Source organism: Syngnathus leptorhynchus, chromosome 1 (assembly GCF_054491065.1).
Source record: "Syngnathus leptorhynchus isolate UIUO chromosome 1, UIUO_Slep, whole genome shotgun sequence".
NCBI classification, from domain to species: Eukaryota; Metazoa; Chordata; class Actinopteri; order Syngnathiformes; family Syngnathidae; genus Syngnathus; species Syngnathus leptorhynchus.
In genome coordinates, this window is record NC_141195.1 from 19,036,703 (window position 1) to 19,059,190 (window position 22,488).

The 22,488-nt window shown below is 38.6% G+C and overlaps 1 protein-coding gene across 1 annotated transcript in view; it reads left to right on the plus strand.

The window, feature by feature from the left end:
- opn7b (opsin 7, group member b) overlaps positions 1-21,698 on the plus strand; it is a 60,153-nt gene extending 38,455 nt beyond the window's left edge. The window contains exons 2-6 of the mRNA XM_085918047.1: positions 13,419-13,506; positions 13,619-13,781; positions 14,067-14,194; positions 20,014-20,348; positions 20,646-21,698. Coding sequence (XP_085774173.1) covers positions 13,419-13,506; positions 13,619-13,781; positions 14,067-14,194; positions 20,014-20,348; positions 20,646-21,143 — 1,212 coding nt within the window. The 3' untranslated portion in view covers positions 21,144-21,698. The remainder of the gene's footprint in view (positions 1-13,418; positions 13,507-13,618; positions 13,782-14,066; positions 14,195-20,013; positions 20,349-20,645) is intronic.
- Positions 21,699-22,488: the final 790 nt, after the last annotated feature.

Below are 22,488 nucleotides of genomic sequence, written 5' to 3' on the forward strand. Positions count from 1 at the left end.
CAGAGAACCACAGATTTGTAACAAGCTTGATGACACAGTAAAAATGTCACATTCCATCCATCCATTTTCTGAACCGCTTTGTCCCCACGGGGGTCACAGGCGTGTGTGGAGCCTATCCCAGCCGTCATCGGGCAGTAGGCGAGAGACACCTTGAACCGGTTGCCAGCCAATCGCAGGGCACACAGAGACGAACAACCATCCGCACTCGCACTCATACCTAGGGGCAATTTGGAGTCTTCAATCGGCCTACCAAGCATGTTTTGGGGATATGGGAGGAAACCGGAGAGCCCGGAGAAAACCCACGCGGACACGGGGAGAAAATGCAAACTCCACACAGGGAGGGCCGAAGGTGGACTCGAATCCGCACCCTCCTAACTGTGAGGCGGACGTGCTACCCAGTGTGCCACCGAGCCGCCCATGTCACATTCCATCTATCTTTAAGAGAAATCCTAGCAATGTTATTGACCTATCATTGCTTATTGACCATGCATCCATTATCTGTACTGCTTGTCCTCACCAATCACAGATTGGCCATTATTTATTGTGTTTATGTGGGTATCCTTTTGTAATTGTATGTTGGATATTTATTGGACCCTATTAAGATTTTTAAAAAGGTTTTAATAGGGGTGACCCTTTTCACACATCTAGTTGTGTAAATTGTTTTGTATTTCCTGGATGATGTGTGAATAAACTAATCTAATCACTCCAGTCTAGTCTCAGACTGAGGTTTTGCAAATACCCTAATAAAACTGTAAAATTTCTATTCGACTTTAATTTTTTTTAGTGTGAAAATTTTTAAGTTTGAGCCTTTTTCAAATACTAACCATAGTGCACTTTACAAGCACATGCTCAAGAGACATGCTCTTTTGATTTTTATTAGCTGAAGGAGGTTTAATACTGCTGGGCTACACAAATGCATAACAATGGCCGTTAGGCTCCCTTTGAACAAAATAATAAATGTAGAGCAATATAATGACAAAAATTAGTGCCTCGGCACTTCAAAAGCTCAAAAAACAAGCTTAACCACTGTTTTTGTAATTGTTTTCGGGCTTGGCGACAAGCAGCTTTGAATCATTATGCGTGTATCGTGCTTACGCAATTTCTATGCTTCACGCATGAAGCTGAAGGAGATCTAAAGCACTAACTCTTGTGCATGCTTATTGTTGGATTGGTAAAATTGATTTCCCTATAAAAGTGCCATTTAGATGAAGTGATCTTTGATGTGGATCTCCCGAGAAAGGCGTCTCACAAATTGAAGCTTCATAAATGATTAGAAATGTTTTCTTAAAGGATCGATAATCCGGTGTCTTGAATGTTCCCTGGTATTGATGATCAACTGATTTGCATGGGTAGATGCAATATCGAGCTTGAGTGGTGGTAAATAACAAGAGAAATGTAGTTTATTCAGTACCCCATTTCTGTTTTACAGTATTTCTCAAGGATTCTGAAGAAGTTGGTTGATTATATATATATATATATATTATATTATATTATATTATATTATATTATATTATATTATATTATATTATATTTATACAATTCGTCCAAGGCGTTTTGGGAGGGGATTTATCTCTGACATTTGTGCAGTCCAACTGTGTTAGTAGTGAGTGAGACAAAACTGTGCATTAGTGAACATCTATGCACTTCGAGTAATGAAGGTTAAAGAGGAAGTCAACCCCAAATCTTTGCATGCCCCCATTAGTTCTAAGCACAGCATTATGATTAAGACAGAAATAAAAAAATAAATAAAAAAGATGAATACATTCGTCAAAGGCAGGGATGCTAGAATGTTGTCTTATGAAACTTTGCTATGTACACTTGCGTGTGATTAAGAGAATTGCATCTCTGTCAGTAGTGGTCCATATACTGGGTTCTCCATGTCAAGAAAGCATCCACTGTATATTGTTATATGTCAAGCCTGATACAGTAAGTTTACATTGGTGTGCTTCTCTCATGTTCGTTTATTCAAATGGATTTGACTCGAGCACTCTTAAAAATGGTCCCAGAGGCGGTGACCTTAATACCCAGTCTTGTGCAAGCTGTGGCGATGCAGCACTGTGTTTATCTTGTTGCTGCTTCTTTATCTTGTATTTCTGCATCATTGTTACTTCAGTCTAATGTAATCATCCATCAACCATTTATTCTGAAGTAAACCACAGTAAACCTTAAGTAATGACTTCCTTCCCGCCTGCTTTTCACCATGGCTATCATTCCTCCAGTTGCCTGGCCTTTTGATTCTTTTTTTCAAATTAATCATCATGTGAAATTCATTCAACTCTGCTGCTCAATTCTGAAGCTCGTTGTGCTCAAGGAAGCTTTATGCTGCAAGGAACTCTAACATGACTTATGACTTCTTTGGAGCTGGTGTGGGATCAATTCACAATTCAAGGCCAGTCCAGCGATTAACAGTCAATCTCTCTCGTGTATAGTATGACAGGATACTCCAGTCCCAGCTATAATCCCGAGTTTCACCAGAGGAAAAGATTCAGCTTTTAAAATGCGTCACTCGCAGTAGTTCCGATTTTAAAGACTTGGCTTTTGGACAGGCAGTCTCACGTGCAATGTTGACGTGCCATTCCGTGCTCGGACGCAGAGTTGTAAACAGCTTTAGAGAGCAGGTCCACTCTCGTACCAGTCCTCAGTTAAGTAATTCGATTTAATTAATGTTTTCGATAAAGTGCAGGTTTGCCCTTGAGGTCTTTGAGGAAAAAGGTCTTTACAAATTCACTTTAAGTGGCCCAACGTTGTGTTTTCTTTTAATTAATTTTCTCTTATTCATTAGGTCTGCGGAACTGAATGGATAATTTCTAGTAAATATATTTAGAGAATTACAGAAATGTGTCAACAAATTAACAGTTGTTTATTGATTGGTGAGATCTTATTAAATGCTGAGTGGAAAGTGGCAAGAGGGGCAACAAAGCTCTGTTGTTGAAATCTAATTGGAATGTTCAATCTCACCCTCTGTTGAATTTGTTGAACCTGAATTTTTTAACCTCACATGTTCACGCACTTGGTAATAAAGGTCCACCACTGTTGTCATCCACAAGTGAAAATGTTTCGTGAACACAAATAATATATTTAGATGAGTGAAGGCATTATGTTCATTAAAAGACCTCAGTTGACTTGCATGCAGTATTTGAAATTATTTGAACCATAATGAAAAATAAAAACATCATCCTTGCAACCATGAACTGCATATACGTATGGTATTAAAAATAGGTAGATAGAAGATGTATAAACAGTCAGACATAAGAAGAATAATTCCTTGGTTAGATTACAAGACACATTTGGTGATGGCATAATGTCAGACTACTGCCAATAAGTCAGAATGACAACACCACATGACCTATGTATGTCACAAAAGCATCAAGTCCTTAGGGCTAAATAGTACCCGCTGGCACCATGTTCATTTATTATTATCATTTCTAAGGTAGAACAAAGTGGCATCTGTGTTTGTCTCTTTTAACTTGCTGCCTCCCTCTTCCTTCATACGTACATAATTGCTTGCCTAGAAGGTGAGAAAATAAAGTCAACTGGAGGCACCCAACTTCAAAGAGGAAGCTTGTCTAGTTTGCAGGCAGCCATTAATATTGTGCCCTGCTTTGACATCCTCTCAAAAAATGTAATTACCGGTACCAACCAGTATTAGTGATTTTTAAAACCTTTCCTTTTCAAAATCACTGTTTACCGTCAGCTCATGCCTTGTTCACCTGCATCCAAATGTTGACAAGAGCGAGCAAGGGAGACACATTCCTATTGGTCGACGTCATTGTGCTATTATGCAGAGTTCTCATTCGATGTCCCACTCCACAGAAAATATCCAAAGTATCAAACATACTAGACTTTTCATTTTCATTTCTCTGATACCAAATCATTGATTGGGGTTTATGTCACGCTGAGAAAATCATTCCTGAGAAAATATACCTGGCTCAATCTGGAAAATTGTTTACCAATATCAAATCAAATTTATAAAGGTCTCCTGTAAGTTTTCAACACAAACTTTACTCACATTGGCTGTGAAATAAAAGAAGTACCCAAGATCCATTTTGAGTTTCACTTCAAAATCCTCAAACAACACATTGAATGTGTTTGAGTATAGAGCTAAACAATGCCGTCTGTAGAGAGAGCGAAGATGCAAACAGAGGATGACAGATATATGTTGTGCAATGTTTGCAACTGCCCATGAACTAAAGCTGCAGGGCTTGATGACGAGTCCAAGCGTTGTGCTGCGGGCCTCCCAGAGGCAAAGCGTCATCTCAGTGACCCAGTAACATTGAGATCCATGCGACAAACAGAGAGGAAGGTGGCAGTGGGCTCAACTTGGAACACCAATTGAAATTAAATGTAAAGGTGATTTGACATAGGCAGCAATTGTGTTTTCATCTGTCAAAATGAAATTTTGCGCCTTAAACGCCACATTTAAGTCAAACCAAAATATTGATCAAATGACAGCTTGTAACTAGAAAAAAAAACACGAGCATTCTCTTAGTCTGAATGTCTTTTGCCTGATTGGGGCAAGAACATTTCCAGCAATAGTCACCTGAGCTTTTCTGCCATTCTTCTTTTGCCTTCCGTCCTGGATAGTGATTATCAGCTTTCTGGTAGCTTTTGTGTGGTTACTTTGCAGATGAAAATATTTCTTGGATGGCTCATTTTCTTATCAAATTTGATTCTTTGGGGACTGGAAAAGGATGACACAAGTTGAAGCCAAACGGGCTTGAATATCACTAAAGACTGCTGTCTGGCAAGAGGACAGCACCAGTGATTTGACTGCCACATTTGGGCCACAGAAATGACAGAATTGTTGTTGGGCCAAAAAGTAAATGAAGGACCTGCCAGTCATGCAAAATTAGACAAGTTGGCAGCCAATTATCACCTTGCTATTATGCTACTGCATTGTGAGAGGTAAATAGTCAGATGTTCCTGCCTGCACACATGAACATGGATAAATCCAAGCATGGGATTTTTTATTTTTTTTATTTTTTGTAAATGTGGTCACTTTACCTCTGCAACACACAGCAGATCAGGAAAAATTACAGCCAGATATGACTCAACAAGTTAACTGTGTACTGACTTTTGAATTCACAGGACATTAATTTCACAAATCTGTTCTAATTGTCAGCTGATAAAACATGGTAGTGTTTGCACATGTACATTTTCAGTACAATTGTAACGAAATGAAGAAAGAGATTATTTTTCTGATCCAGTTATGACGTTCAGTCAAACAAAAAACTTGTTTTGCATCCTTGAATTCGAGAAACAAAAATGTAATTGTGGTATTAACAATGCTCACGTCAAAAACCTTTGAACATTCCATGAAAAGCTTGAGATTGCAAACTTCCAGGTGCATTTTACAACCTTATTTAATATCAAAATGTGCACAAGACCTCTGGAGCACTGTCAAATCAGTTTTTATCTGCATGATCTTGCACAACTGAAAGCAATTTAAGTTTTGATGGAAGATAGAAAAATTAAATGCTCAGATGAATTCTCTGTACTATATGCTTACATGTAAAATATAAATTATTTTGAATATTATTTAATCTTACTATTTCTGAAACACCTGCACGATAATGAAACATGTTGCAGCTGTTGGCGATATTCATTCCCCTTCAATACGCTGCAGCCAACCATAAAAATAAAACATGGAATGTAAACATCAAATAAAGCAGTGCAGTACGCATACAAGATTGCTTCAAAGTGAGGCTGGATGAATGAGAAAACAATATAGAGGGCACAGACGTAAACAATGACCCATAGTATCAGTCGTGGAGGACAAACATTGACTGACCAGTGTTCCAAATACTCCAATCATAGATTGAAATGAATGATGTAATATGGCTTATGTTTCCCTAAAAACTTTCAAATAAACCCTAACAGAAGTGGCTCATTTATTCAAAAGAGATTTCCCATAAGTGGTTGTTGTTACATCAGTCACAGAAAAACACTCTTCCATCTGGAAATGTCTCAAGTCTGTGTTTGAATCAGGAAGCAACCAGATATAAAATAGCCAGATGGAGGATTGGAAGGAGGCAAAATTACTTGAGATTTTAAAAGGGAGCAAAAAAATAGGTACTTTTAATCAGTTTTCTGAAGTTATGCTGTGATTAATTGTGACCTGAGACCTGGCAACTATGATGCCACTTTCAATCGACAGTAAGCGGAAAAAAGGACGCCCCCTGAGATGGCTAAGAATTGGTTAATTTTTGCTTCTTAACTTATATTCCACAAATACAATCAGAATGCCGTGATTAGACTGGAGCGAGAGGACAGTGAAGACAATGAACCTGCAGAATCACAACTTCATATCAACGTATCACAGTGGTGTGTTATCACTGTTCACAAACTTGCGAGAAATAAATATGGTGAATTTGCAAAAAGATTTGGCCGCACTCATTACCTTGTTTGTCAGTCCCTCTGCAAAAACTATGGCGTAATTGCTCAAAATACATAGTAGGAATGAATGAAATTGAACGGATCAAACAAGAATCCCCCAAACGGATTATAAAAGTATCTCTGCAGAACCTGGAGGGATTAAATAAAACTTTTCCATAATCCTGGAGTCTCCAAGTGCACAATAAAATGTATACAGAAGCTAAAAAAGTGGATTTTGCATGATATTTCTCCTTCAAACACCAATATAATATCAACTTTTGGATGTTTTGCCTATTGACAAACCATTGTCAACATTATTGCAATATCCTACTTGCTCTGCAATAGCGCGTAATAAATCACAGTGTTTGCTACCAAAAGGAAATAGCAGGAAGAAAAACCTGATGAAAGAAACAAAATGTTTGCTACTAACTTGTAAAGCACTCACGGACCAGGTTCCATGGTGGATAACATCGGAATAAATTTTAAGGAATAAATGTTAAGGAATAAATTTAAAAAACAAGTTCAGAAAAAGCTCCGGTCTTGTACTAGTACCACATGATACACACCATTTTGAGTTATTTGGGGCCATGCAAATGAAGTTAAATGAAATTCGTACAAATAATTATTCAGCGCTGAACTTTTAGTTGCCAAACCATGAACGGGGGTGGGGTAGGGGGTGGGGGGGACGCAGGGGAGCCACCCCACTGGGAAAATGTATGCCAAAGGAGAAGTGTAATATTGACAGTGATGACAGTAATAAAATACACTCCGGGTGCACGTCATAAGAAAAACATCTTGATATGAATAATATTTATGCACAATATTGCACACTGAAAATCACATTTGAACAAATTGTGAGGCATAAATATGGATCACAGTGTCAATATGCTTAATATTGTATTATGTCTACATTATTGCGCAGTGCCTTGAAGCTTTTCTCCCACACACAGTGAAAACTTGTTATATAAATGAACAGTGTACTCTGTACAGTACAAACTACATTCTAAACGGTTCTTTGCAGCAGTGAAGCTGAGTAAGTGCTTTGGAAAAAGCTCCACTACTTCATCATCAAAAACTGCCATAAATTACAACTACTGATGTAGAGGCCTCTGTCAGATGTGCGACTCACTAAGCTTGAGATTTGACTCCACCAACACATACAACAGCACACATTTGCTGCTTCTAAGACTTGTGCCGCCCGTTTCGAGGACTGCGTGCTCACTCCCACTCTGGTGTTATTCATATTTTGACAGGCTTTTGGTGGCAACAGTCGGGATTACCTGTCAAGTCTGAACATGTTTGTCTCATGTTTATTGCAAAGAAATTATTTGTACGTGTTGCTGTTGTTTCTAAAATTGTGACAGAAATAAAATGTGTGATTATTTTGGGTCACTTAATACAGAATGAGTGGATTTGTAATGATAAGTGATAGTTCTGGTGAGCAGTGGTTGGTTAATGTTGGGGAGAAAAGGCTCCCGGCTATCTCATAATAAATAATCAGTCACGTCCTATTTACGTAATCTTACTGTTGTACACAGCTCCAAGTGTATCTTTCTGTGCTCTTGGAGATACAGCCCTTGCCAATTACTTTTGTTCTTGCGTTTTGTTCTTGTCTTTCTAGCTCAGAGAATAACAACCCCATTTCTCGTCTTTTATCTTCTGCATCAGACCAATGAAACGGAGAGGAAATGTGAACCCACAGCACTTTTAAAAAGTACCACGTGCTAGGCGATTTGGAGGGAAATGCTTGATCAAGCTCACAGAAAAAAATGGACCTTGTTCATTCTAGGACAAATTGTTGATGAGTCTAACAAGACTTGAAATTGCAAGTCGGCAAATTACGTAACGGTAAAAACACAACTGTATGGCAAGTACTGAGTGTGTGTGTTTGTGTATGTGTGTACGTGCGTCTGTGTGTGCGTGTATGTATAAACACACTTATGCAATCATTTTACAGTATTTTGCACACAGACAGAGAAAATGCAGTCTCTTCCATTATTTGTCAATCCAGAAATGCAAATAATTTATTTGTCATCTCCAGCGGTACCTAATACAGGCACTTTGGTGATGAAAAAAAACCCCCCAAAAAAAAAATGACAATGCGGCCCATGGCCAGTTGGAGCGTGGAACTAATGTCATTAACTGTGTTCGTAAATTTAATAACCTTTTATAGTCGTTCTTTGTTTCTTCAAACCTCCTGAATAAAATATGGCCTTAAAAGACAGGCACAATAATAATAGACGTAAGGACAGCCAGTGTTTTAGTGCAGTCGTCCCCAACCTTTTCAGCACCACGGACCGGATTACTGTCAGAAAAAAAAAAATCACGTACCGGTGTACCGATGATGTCGAAATCTTTGCGAAGAAAACTTCTAAGTATCAATCAATCAAATAATCACCGACTGCACATTGTTTATGGACGTTTTCTTTGCAAAAATTGGCCACGTTTGAACTACAATCCCATTTCCGCAAAACAGACCAACCACAATCCTAAACGTCTTTTCAGACAATCATATAGCAGAACAACAATGGATAAACACCACCATCCCAACTCAGCCTTCAACCCTTAGTTCCATGAGGGAATTCTGTATGCAAACACCACTGTAGTTTTTTTTTGTTTTTCTTAACGACAAACGTGAATCCACTGTGTAATCTATCCAACTATATTTGCAACATCCTCATAACATCATGCCAACAATATAACATGAGTAATGTTATGTACACGTCACTGAGGTGTAAAATAATTAAAGTTATTTATTCTTTCTTGTGCAGCCCGGCACTAAATGATCCACGGACCACTGTTTTAGTATATTAATCTGACATATTCCACTGTACTGCCAGATGGTTTGATTCACAGATCCATCTGGCAAAGAGCCAAAAGAAACATCAAGGTTTACTGTCTATGTCCTCCATAAATGCCATCTCCAAGCAGGGATGTGCTTCCACTGAACACGACTATAGAGTGATTATTAGCTCTAGTGATTACCTTCTGCAGGTTGTGAGGGAGCTGGATGCAATCACAAATGAGTTTTAGGACGAAAAGCGGAGTCATGGATTGACAAAAAAAGCACCTAAACGGTGACCTCAATGCTGACTAAACAAAAGTAGAGCAATCAAACTGGGTATATTGAAACAAGGGTGCCTGTAAAAGTGAGACGCAAATACAAAACAGACAATGAAAATCAATGACACCAGAAGGTCGGCCCGATTAAAAAACAAAAAGCTGACTAACCAAGATGGGTGCGTAGAGCCTCAGCAGAAGGAAGCCAACAAACAGACCAAAACTACAGTCACAATCGAGTCTAGACGAGGAAAGAAACAGTAGGGGCCCCATTACTGTGCCTACAGTGCAAGGTACATACATAAATGTGAAATTGGCACTTGCACTGCAGGGAACACGGTCGATTTGATACCCAGCCAATGGAAGCGGCTCGAATCATTCCTTTTAAATCAAGCGCCGGAGACACACTCACCCACACAGTCTACAATGTGCAAGCAAGGACTTACTTGTTGGGAATCCATGCAAAAAAATGATGTGCTTAAAGGACATTTATAAGGAACTGCAAATCTCCACTTGGGGATGATGTAAAGTTGGCCATTATGAAGTGAAAAATGACAATAATAATAATGCATTCAAGGAAGCTCAAGAAAAAATGCAAATCACTTTCAAATTATCCTGTCAGTTCTCAAATACAATAAAAGCAAAATAAAGAACAGCTCAAAGGAGTTTTTTTGTTTTTGCCTGATTGCAAAGTTCCATCTTATAACATTATTCTGTGGAATACAAGAAAGATAAACATGCACAGACCTATGAACAATTCAGCAATTCAGTCTCTTGGAACGCATTGTGTTTACGTATCTTGGTGACTTATGGAAGAAAACAGATGTGGCAGAAACGGCACGTTAGCTGGCGATTATCAATTTCAACATTTTATGACTGGCAGAGTACTGGGATATGATTAAATTTTTATGATTATATGTTTTGAAAAGCTTTTATTTTTTGCTTTTACAGTTTGGGCAATCAAAACCACAAGACTACATAAAAGTAAACATCTTAATTGCCTCAGCATTTACTGCTGGCTTCCTTTCTTTTGCCTCCAGCGAACACGGTGATGCCACCTTAATGTAGGCCGTAAAGGTTGTAAACCATTTATATCACTTCATCATCATATGTCTGCAATGTTTTTTCTTATCCAACTGGAACTGGAATACCCATCCAATTCTGCCTTGTGATTATAAAGTTATAGCATCACTCCACTGAACCTTCGCTTATTCCGGAACTTTTGACTGTCTGACACCGACGCACTACAACCTGAACACAGAAACAAAACCATTCACACTCACAAACATGCCAACGGTATGCATGCAGGCCAGGTGGTAGTCTGAAGCGTCTCTCTCTGAAGACGTGGTCCAACTTTTCCAGGGGACCCTCCTGGCGTTAGCAAGTGGGATGACCTTTACTTTACAAGCCTCCAATGCATACCGTGAACATGCTGGATCAGCAATGTTGGTCATTCTCCTTTCAATCTTGCATCGATGACAGGTTCTGTTATGGGATTGTGCTCATCCCTCATTTGTCCTCACACATTTATTCTGGCCTGCCATTTTTGTATTAGTAATACCAGTCTTCATTCATTCACTGTCCTTGACACTGTGTTTACACCGTCAGTAAATTTGTAATCCGGTGAGGCTTGGTTGGTTACAATCTTTAATTACTGCAAAATTTTCTCAGTAAAAAGGTGATGAGTTCCGTAGCCACCCTCCTGGGAAAGCTTCATTTCCTGCAAACTGTCAGTCTATTTTATGACTTGAAGTTTGTCAGCAATGTACATATACAGTTCAGTAACAAGACAGAGGAACAGAAATAATGTTGCACCCTTAGGCATAATATGTGTGTATGCTTCATTATTTTAATTATTTATACTGATTATGATCCCTCATGGGAAAATTAAATTGCTCTATTTTTGTAGCCCAACACACACAAACAAAAAAGTAGAGGAGTATGCAGAGTGCTGCACTTCTTGAGACGGGAATGCTAATGGCGCCTTGCTCAAGAGTACTTGACTGTTGCCTTGACTTTTTTTTGTCTGCAGCTGAACCAAAAGCATGCACACTCATGTACGCTCTCTCTCTCTCTCTCTAAAGTGTGTGTGTGTGTGTGTGTGCGTGCGTGTGTGCGTGTGTGTGTGTGTGTGTGTGTGTGTGTGTGTGTGTGTGTGTGTGTGTGTGTGTGTGAGAGAGAGAGAGAGAGAGAGAGAGAGAGAGAGAGAGAGAGAGAGAGAGAGAGAGAGAGAGAGAGAGAGAGAGAGAGAGAGAGAGAGAGAGAGAGAGAGAGAGAGAGAGAGAGAGAGAGAGAGAGGAAATTAAGATGTTACTATTACCATGGAAGCAAGTACAATTTAGTGGTTGGCATGCTATTGTTCACATTAGGATAGTAAAGAAGTAGTCTTCTTAATATCTGTTCCCTCTGAAACTAAAAATTTCATTTTTTCTGCCGAGAATAATTCTAATCTTTACAACTAATTTGTCTGTTCACACATCTTCTGTGACATTGAATTATCCCCTGAGGTTTTAACCAACTACAGTATAAATCCAATTCAAATCCAGCATTCAGCACACCACAGTACTAGAAGAAACGTGGGAACATTTTGGCATAAACAAGCTAAAGTATTGTTGCAATCCAAAAGATTTTATGGCATATGATGCAGCAAACGAGTACAGCACTACACAGTTTCTTTCGTGAGATGCGGGTATTACAGCGATTAGGGAATTGTTTATTATCTACAAAGTATGTTTTTACAGGCCAGTACTTTAATTTGTGTTCTAACCTGTGTCTGATTGTGTCTACTTCCAAGCCATTTTATGCTCACAGTCTTAGAACAAAAAGCATGGTTCTCTTTGAAGATAACCTACTGAGTATACGGTCAAAGAAATTCATCCAAAACAAGCTTCACACCTCACTGCAGGAGAATACATCACTTGGGCCCAAAACCTTTCCTCAATTTTCCAAAGGTTTTCTATCTGAACTTTGAAGTCAACTGCTCTGTATCTGGACTGTGAAGTTCTCTGTCAGGCTATTCACCCATTTGTCACAGACTGATCACAGTCGATGTTAAGGTGCCCCATTTTCATGCCTCGTGCAAGTCTAGCACAAAGCACAGTTGTGCACATGGGTGGAGATTTTTTTTTAAAGATATTTTCTCAGACTAGGTCTTGCTGTTGATTCACTCGTTGCAAAATTGTTTAGTTACAACGTGCTTTTTGCATCCCTACAAAACTCTCAGCACTTGTCCCTGGATGGAGCTTCCATTGCTTCTATTGGTCGGCCTCTGATCCTCATGCCATGTTGATCCCACCCAGCCTTCTGCTCATACACGAGTTCTGCCTTGGCACGTTTTTCTTTCCCTGTGCCTGTTTGGGATTTTGTTTTCATGACAAGGAAGTGAATTATGGATAAAAGCGACAATGAAGTGTAGGTTACCCTATTCCACGACCTGTTAATATTAAAGCATTAGATGACTTGGCCCAAAAACCTTGTTTCTATCTCAGGCATTGCTTTGTAGGTAACAGCTTCCCATTCATTTTTCAGTGGATGTGGACAGTTGATAATAAAAGTACTTTTTCAACTCTTTCACTTACTTTGCTTTCTACAGCACACACTCCTGTGACAATAGGTGACACAATGGAAAGCAAGGTTATTCCACATTTAAATTCATAAACTGAATCCATAGAGTCACCGCAAACAGGAGTTTATGAATGTGCTTTCTGAGGGTTTTGAAGGTATTTTGCTCATGCTTTCAAAAAGTTAATGCTCTGAACAACAGAGGTGTTTGAGTAAATTTCTTAAGGCAGTTGTTTGTTTTTGGAAATTGTCAGGAGGTGAAACATTATTTCTTATTATTTCATCCATCATTGTTTGTTCTTCTATTTTTCCTTCAGATGGGAAATGCTTCCAAAATGTATTCGTTTGTGTCCATAATATCAAAAGACATTGACTAAATTCCTCCATTCATCATTGTGTCTATTCTTCTATTTGTCTTTCAGATGGGAAATGCCTCCGAAACGTATCTGTTTGTGTCCAGAATATCTAAAGACAATGACATCCTCATGGGGACGTTGTATACAATTTTTGGTAAGGGTTAATGTTTTTTTTTTTTCTTCAGTGTTAGGAACACAATGAAAAAAGGGCATCAACTGGTAAGCTGCGGAATTAACATCACATATTGTATAACTCTGACTGGCAGGTGTTCTTTCCATGCTGGGGAATGGAACCCTGCTGTTTGTGGCCTATAGAAAAAACTCCTCCTTGAAGCCAGCAGAGTACTTTGTCGTCAACTTGGCCATCAGTGACCTGATGATGACCATCTCTCTTTTTCCCATTGCTATACCATCAGCCTACACTCATAAGTAAGTTGACTTCCCAACACGATAAAACTATTGCGTTGTGAAATCACTTTAAAATCATTTGTACGAATGCATGAAAGAACAACATAGGTTTGGCTGAAAATAGTTGTCTTATTTAAGTTTGTGCGACCTCCTCGTTCAAAGTCATGACTGTAGCTTTGTACCTAGTGATTTAGCATAAAATGCTGACAAAATCCTTTTTACGAATCCTAGCACTCATTATGAATATATTGCAATGTTTTTTGCGTCCCCACTTACACTTTTATCTTTCTATCCCTGCTCATCCAGGTGGCTGTATAATAAGACCACCTGCACCATTTACGCCTTCTGTGGCGTTTTGTTTGGCCTGTGCAGTTTGACTACCTTAACAGTGCTTTCATCTGTCTGCTGGCTCAAGGTTTGCTGTCCAAACTATGGTAAGGTGACTGTCTACACTGAAAAAGAAAACATCTAATAAATTCAAAATTATCGAAGTAATATTTTATTTATATGCTACATAATTACAAGTACATTTAAAAGCATATAAAAATAAAAGCATTGAGGCCACTCCACATTCGACCTATCTGCTTTAGTAAGCTTTCTTGAAGCAAGATCGCATGATGTCATGTGTTTTACAATAAGTTTTATTTTTGTATGGCATATGTGGCAAAGAAGCTGTTGCAGAGGCATGAGTGAAAGAGGCAGTAAAATGAGACCATTCAATATTAGTTATTTTAATGAGGCCATTTCATTTCTCCTCTGCTTTAGATGGAACAAACACAGATCTTTTTGCGAGCGTGCTGAGAGTTGATGTTATTAGTGTTGCCTTGCAAGTCATATTCTGTCCTATTTTGGTTTTGCAGTCACTGGGGGATCACTGGCGAAGATTAGTGTGTGTGCACATGGGTACTGTCCCTCCTGAAATATGCTTGGGACCCCTCAGGTGCCACACCAGTGACAAAATGTACAAAAATGTACAACGTGTAGATCACAAAAAAATGATTGGTTATAGGTATCGGTGGTAGAAGAACATTTATATGATGTGCATTTTCTTTTAATGATGCACCAAACCAAATTCTAAGACCATTATCTCAAACCTTCTGTGAGTAGTGCACTGTATTTTAAAAATAACATCATAAAAGTGATCGTCTGAAATAGGATTGTGCCTGATGATAAAGTTCACCATATGTATCAGTATTTATGATTGCAACAACAATGAAAATAGTCTATTCGAGACAAATAATTTTGGTTCGAAACAGCCTCTTGATCAGTGACAATAGGTTATGTTATGGGAGCTTGGTTGAGTAATGACCCACAACAGGAGAATGTGAAGAACTAATAATCAACAGATTCAGGATTTCCTACGTGTATAGAAGTTATGCAATGCATTCTGAAAACTTTGCAGATTTGCCTTCACTTTCAACTCCAGGTGTCATTCAAATTAAGGCCACATCGTAGGATGGCTCTTTTCGAAACTTTTTTTCAGTCCCAGAAACACATCCATAATGCAAAACATGCAAATCCAGACACTACAATACACACACAGTGCAAATAGGCACAAGCTAATTTGCTCTTAAGCCCAACCCACCACAAAGCATATACAAAAACCAAGTTGCTTATCAAATCCACTCAGCAAAGCTTCCTTTTTGTCTTTGACATTATTTTATGTACTTCACAAGCAGCTCCACAAACTCCTAAAAAACACAGAGTTCCAAAACGGGGTCAGGCCAATAGATGTTTTCATACTTATCGGTATTGTGACATCCATTATCTTAACAACTAAAATACAGCCCCAAACAGTGGTCATCTGTTTGAATTAGAGTGACCCAAGCGAAACCAAAACGTTACTGACAAACTAATTGACTGAATGAAATAGATCATTTTACATAATATATATATATATATATATATATATATATATATATATATATATATATATATATATATATATATATATATATATATATATATATATATATATATATATATATATATATATATATATATATATATATCAAATAGAGTCACTCCCTCAGAAATAGGAGAGTTACACTATGTTTGTTTGTTTTATGAATCCAATCTAGTCCTCTTTTGCTGTGACTCAACATTAGAAGACCTTAGAATTAATGGTTTAGCCACAGGCTTTTCTAAAATGTGTTATGTTTTTCTTTCGTTGAATTTACATTAAAATGTACAAAATAGTTAAATTCATCTTGCCTGGTCTCGAGCTCATCACCCCTAAACTTCTTATCCCAGACTCACACCTGGTCTAGTACATCATGGAGTGACTGGACCAATCTACAGTCACAGGATTTAACATAAAGGCAGGCAACCGTTCATTTTCAACATTAAGACAATTTAGACATTTGATGGACTTGGGTAGGAACTCAAGTCAATCGTGGGAGAACCAACATAAGTACATTTCATGGAAAGGTTCCAGTCAAGGATCAATAATTCTCGAAGCAGTCTGACTATTCTAGGTAATCTGTAACAGGGAAAAACAGGGCTTTTTTTGGAGGTGGAAAGTTAGGCATAGTGAATGTGATAGATTCGTGGTCTGTCAAATTAGTGTGTTTCGTTGTTGTTTTTGTAGAGAAAATAGTATCGGCTATTTCTGTGGAGTTCTTAGCAAAAGTGATGAGAAATAAGAAGCAAAGGAATTGTCTATACTTTAATGATACAACAATGTAAACAATTGTGTTTATTGTAACTGGAGTGCAAAAACCATGATACCATGTGTGGTCTGGTGACACAAAGTTCATTGTTCACTTTTGAAATGATTACATAGCGATTGGAATCATATATACATGCACTTGACTGTTTCAATTAAAACAGGCTAAGATGTAATAGAATTAGAAAAAAATGTTTGACTAGGTGGACTCAGTTGTAAGAAATTATTTTATGCTCCAATGAAAATGAGTGAACTGCAAGGGTTTGATGTTCTTTTTTCAATTCATTTTGAAGATGGTGATTTATTTAATAGAGGTCATGAAATGAATATTTTGTCAAATATTATATCCGAACAAAATCAAAGGATACAAATCTTGTTTTTTTTAAATTTAGTCTGTCTTGCCATTCGTGCAGTGCTTTACAATTACTATTTGAATGAAGAAGATGTTCTAATTTCTTATTTTATGTTGTATTATAATGACAGCTTGAATCATCCAATATGACCTTGCAGTGAGCTACTATTGCACGCTGATAAAATGTAATGAGGATTGACAGAAAGATAGTCTTCTCCCTTGCCACTTTTATGACCTCTTGAATAAAGACCAGAAAAGCTTCCTTACCTTAGTTTTGCAATTGCTAATACGTAGCCATCTAATGATGAACAGAATAGTTCACTTTCAAACACGTGCTTTCCATTAGATCTAATCTACAGACGCCGGTGACTGACTTGTGAGCGCTGGATCGAAGTCCATAAAACACAAGATTTGAGAGTAATGAGTCAGAGGGCTCCCTGCTCGGTAGACTCATCCCGCCACCTGTTTCATTTAAGGGGCTCTGATGAAAACGGGGAGATGGAAATAGCAGGGACTACAAAGGAGTTTGCAGCTTACCGACAAAAGAATCAATACGGAATTTTGCTTGTGATGTTAAGTGCATCTGGCTGGTAAAGTATAGGTCGGGCTACTTTCCATTTAAAGAGAACTCAATTTGAGACGAATCCCTGTCTATTGTAGCAATGTATACTGCATAAACTGCACTCAACTCAATATCCTTTATAGGACACTTGAAAAAAAAAAAAAAAAGAAAAATGTGCAGGCAATATACCAAGATGGAACACAAAACAAATGCAACCAGACAAAACAAAAACAATAAATCATATAAAAGCACAACAACAAAAATTAAGATACTAAGATCAAAGTTGTCTGTGGGCTCTGTTGTTGCAGACCAGCACATTTTTTGTGTCGGGCAAGTCTAGTTTATCGTGATTGACAGAATGCGCTATGCTTTCCTGACAGTTCCGTCCGACCGAGACCTGACAATTTTGTGATAGAAAGTATACTGAGATGATTTATGTAAGTCAGGCAAAACCTTGAAATCGCATCTTAAATGCACCAGGTGCCAATGCAAGTTAGCTGGTATCGCTGTAATATGATATGACTTAATGGCACCAATGAAGTCTACTCAAACAAAGCTAAAACAAATACTCGCAAGACAGCCCGGGCTGTGTTTCCGTCAGAGACTGACTGAGAGGGCACTTGACCCGGTTAGCAATGACGAACAAAAATCCGGTTCCGTCAGTGTTGAGGCCGTCTTTTGTTTTTGTAAACGTCATTGTCAATCAACTATCGTCAGCAATCAACAAAACAGTCTAACGGAATGCCCTTCTTTGCGAGCTAGTGTACCAGTCTGTCTTCAATGAAATAGTAAATTCGTTGGACGAAATTGAGAGGAACGTCATTATTTTCAAGATACATTTTGTGGTACTTATGTTTCGGGCATGCAGTGAGAGTTGTCTAATGTAAGAAGATGGCGGTCTTGGCTCATTAAAGGGTGGGAAACAATGATACAGGCTGTAAATTGTGTCACTTTAAGAACTTCAGTGAGGAATAATATTGATACATTCTTGCTTCAAATTCGTGCACGCTTGAAGTTTTGCTTTTTATGGTTAAAATCAGGCCTCTGTTTAAAACAAGAACAGGTTGAAATTTTGCTGAGATGATTTCATTTTGCTGAGATGATTTAATCAGAGAAATGTTTCACATCAAATAAGCAATATGCATAAGGACAAGCGCGCGCACAGCCTGACACACTCCACAACACAGAGCGTTGCACGCCGCAGGGTTTAACCAGACGCCCCCACCATCAGATTGGACCATAAGAGGGGCTGACATGCAACTGAAGAAGCTTGGTGGTGTTGCAGATAAGGTTCGCACTGTTCTCCTCTACAGTGATGATGCAATCGTCAGAATCAATTATCATTGGCTATGGGTGAGGGCTGCTCAGATATTTCTCATGGATCATTTCACCGCCATGACTGTAACCACACTAATATGAGTGGAAGTAAATTGCGGAAGTATTAAATTGTTTATTCACCATCAATCAGGACGACGAGTTGTTTTCATAACAAGAGTTTGTTGCTCACAATTTACAATGTTATGAATTCATTTTCTATGGGACTAGAAAACAAATACCCCAGAGCTGTGACAAACTTTGTCTTTACTTGCAGATGAGTGACTTTGGATTCCTGGAATTAAGAATATTGCTTACTCCACAAGAGGTCCATGTGATTACTCATGTGCCTGAAGTCACAATAAGCACTGTGCAGTATTCATGAGTAAATGAAGCCATGCCCTATGAATGTAATAAACACAAATGCCAAACCTGCTACTTGCCAGTTATATAGCAACAGTTATTTGCATTCTAACAAATAGAAGACTAAATATCGCCTCACAACAATTTGTTCAGTATAATGCGGCATCAAGGGAAAATGCATAAGTAATGATAATAATAGTTCACAATTGCACCGGATATCCATTTATGCGAATGAAAGCGCCCAATTTATATAAACTGGACGACTCATGGTAAATGCCAAATTGTGACACTGGGCAGTGTTTTGACCACGCCGCACACCAAAGTCAAGAAAACAGCAATGTTCAAAACCAGTTTGACTCTGAATGACTTTGAATCTCTCCACAATTCCTTTTTACATTGTGAAAATTGTGAAAACATGCAAATTTTCACAATTTTCACAATCTTCAAATTATAAAATGTATTTCTAAAAAAAAAAAAAAAAAAAAAACAGAATTCACTTTACAGGGTTCTCAAGTTTTCATGACACTAATGTAATTTGTCGTTTTTGTCTTGTGAAATGAAATTCCTGTGCAGCATGTCTGCCCCTCCCTCCTTTGACACTTGCATGTTCCCATGAATAATTGCTGTAATAAACAAAAGCTTTCTTTTACAATTTGAAGTCATTTTATTTATTCCCCTGATTGTCTCATAAAAACATTGCGTAACTTGAGCCAGTATGGGTTGAATGAGCTTTCTCTTTGTTTATCTTCTTCTGACAATCATTCCTCCCACTGTAACGCTTTATATATTTGAAGAAGTAATTCTTTGTGCTCTGCCGAACTTTAAATGACGAGTTTGTTATGATGTCCTTCCCACATCCTGTCATACATGTCCCCATAAGCACATATTGTTCCCCATGCAGCATGCCTGTGAGAACACAGCTGACAAGACAGGGTGCTTGGCTGACCGTGAGACTTGTTTTTTCAATCAGACTCACTGTTACGCTTCTCCTCAGGCAACAAGTTTTCCCACTGCCACGCCTGCTTGCTGGTCGGCGGCGTCTGGTGCTACGCGGCCGTGTTTGCTGTGGGGCCCTTGTTGGGCTGGGGAGAGTACGGGCCCGAGCCGTACGGTACGGCGTGCTGCATCGACTGGCATGCGCCCAGCCATAACTCTTTGGCCATGAGCTACATCGTCTCTCTCTTCTTCTTCTGCTACATTCTTCCCTGCACTGTCATCTTTCTGTCCTACTTGTTCATCCTGTTGACCGTCCGTGGGTCCCGCCAAGCAGTGCAGCAGCACATGTCCCCGCAGAACAAGATCACCAATGCACATGCGCTTATTGTTAAGGTACGTTTCCAACGCTCATAATGCACCTTTTTTAATGGCACACTCACTAAAAGTTTGGGATATTCAGCTCTTGGATGGAATTTGGGGATAGTAAAATGCACTATAACCAGGGGTGCACATGAAAATTTTGGCAGGGTTCTCAAATGAGCACCAGAGAACTTTTTATTTCCTAATTATAACAACATGTGCGAGGGCTACACAATGGCAGTTTACCTGCAATTCCCCAAATTCCCCAATTGTTTTTGAGTCGTCCATGTCACTTTCTATCTACTGATTTATTTTTTGCTTTGTTTTCAGCTCTCCGTGGCAGTTTGCATTGGTTTCCTGACAGCATGGAGTCCATATGCCATTGTGTCCATGTGGGCAGCGTTTGGTAACCCCTCAAATGTACCACCGATGGCTTTTGCGTTGGCCGCCATCTTTGCCAAGTCCTCTACACTTTACAACCCGATTGTCTATCTGGTTTTTAAGCCCAACTTCCGCAAGTCTCTCTGTCGGGATATAGCCCAGTGCAGAAGGTCACTTTGCGGGTGTTCGTGTCAGCACGACTCCACTCAGAACGGAACGTGCAGGGAAGCTCATCACAAAGAAGAGTGTAACTCCACACAGTTTTCCAACGGGCTACTGGAGAACCACGGCACCTGCAGACACTGTCCTTGTCCTGAGACTTTGACTCCAAGGGAAAACTGTATCGACCACGGCACTCAGCGGACTGCCACAATGCTCCAGGGGTCGCAACATAGCGAGGTGGCTGTCAGTCAACTCTCCAATGAACAGCAAAGTGACTTCCTCTAGATTGAACTCGCACACAGCAAGTGACTGCTAAGGAAAGTAAGCAAGTTGGACGAAAAGACACTGGATGAGAGACATTTGCTGCAAGCACGCACATATGGCAACTACGTTCAGTGATGAGCAGAACAGGTCAGGACTTTAAAGGCCAAAGTTTAAAGAACTTCTCTGACGCCTCAAATATGTGATACTGCCAAAACATAGTTCCAGTCATGCAACAACCAACATGCAAACAGATCAAAGTTATATCAGGTAATGTAAAGATGCAATGATCTGGTCAGATTACAGATCAACTTAAAAAGAGGACTTGTGAAATAATGAAGAGATTTAGAGGGAAGAGCTCTCTATGAAACTACCTTTAATCTATTTATTAAGAATAATGTATCCGGTGCTGTGTTTGCTTATATATTTATTGATGCATGCCTCAAAGCTGAAGACAATGTGGTATTGTATTTATGTAAAAAGGAGGATTTTCCTTTGTGCTTGTCTTGGTTGGCCAGTCAAAGTCAATTGACGATAGCAACCAAGCACTCATTGGAGTTAACTGTATATCAGTCAGCTGTCGGCAGGAAAACACTGTGACACAAGGTCCGTTCCGTTCTCCATGAACTCTGCAGGAAGACCTCAGGACGAAAAAACATGGAGACACTATCACATTTGTTAGTCATAACAATTTCTTAAAAGATCGTCTCTTTAAATAAGCTGCAAATGTCGAATTGTTCAAAAGATATATTGCACTGTGACAAAAAGTAGTTCAATAGTAACATTCTGACATAATTTGTGGTTTGCATTCATTGGGAGAATCACAAATATGAATGAAAAAAAATAGTAATTAGCAATCCATCCACTGTTATTTGCATTTTTCCCTTCTTTTTTTTAATGTTTTTTATTGTTTGTTTTAATATGTTTATAAAATTGAGAGCTGGCTCTTTTTAGTGCACCTGACAAGTAGGAATATCTTAAGAATGAGGTATGCCAACATATTTTAGTGTCAAAGAAATCAGGTAGCTTTCCAAAAACAGCAACTCTGCAACTGTGGGAAGATTTGAAAAAAAAAAAAAAAATGGTGTGTTTTTTTCCATGTGTTTTGTTGTTTTTGTTTTTTCCAAACACGATTACTTTTCATCACTTTGATGTTCGTTTTTATTTTATCTTATTTATTATTGTTGTACTTGTCAAAGATGTGAAAAATAGAGTAATGGCAGGATATTTTTAAATCAGACAATCAAACATAACAAATGAGAAGGTGCCATTGCATCACCAGTATTAATTTTCATAAAATGCCTCAGTAAGGACCAAAACAAATGAAGAAAGGTACAGACAAAATTCTGCAAACTATTAAAAAGTAATA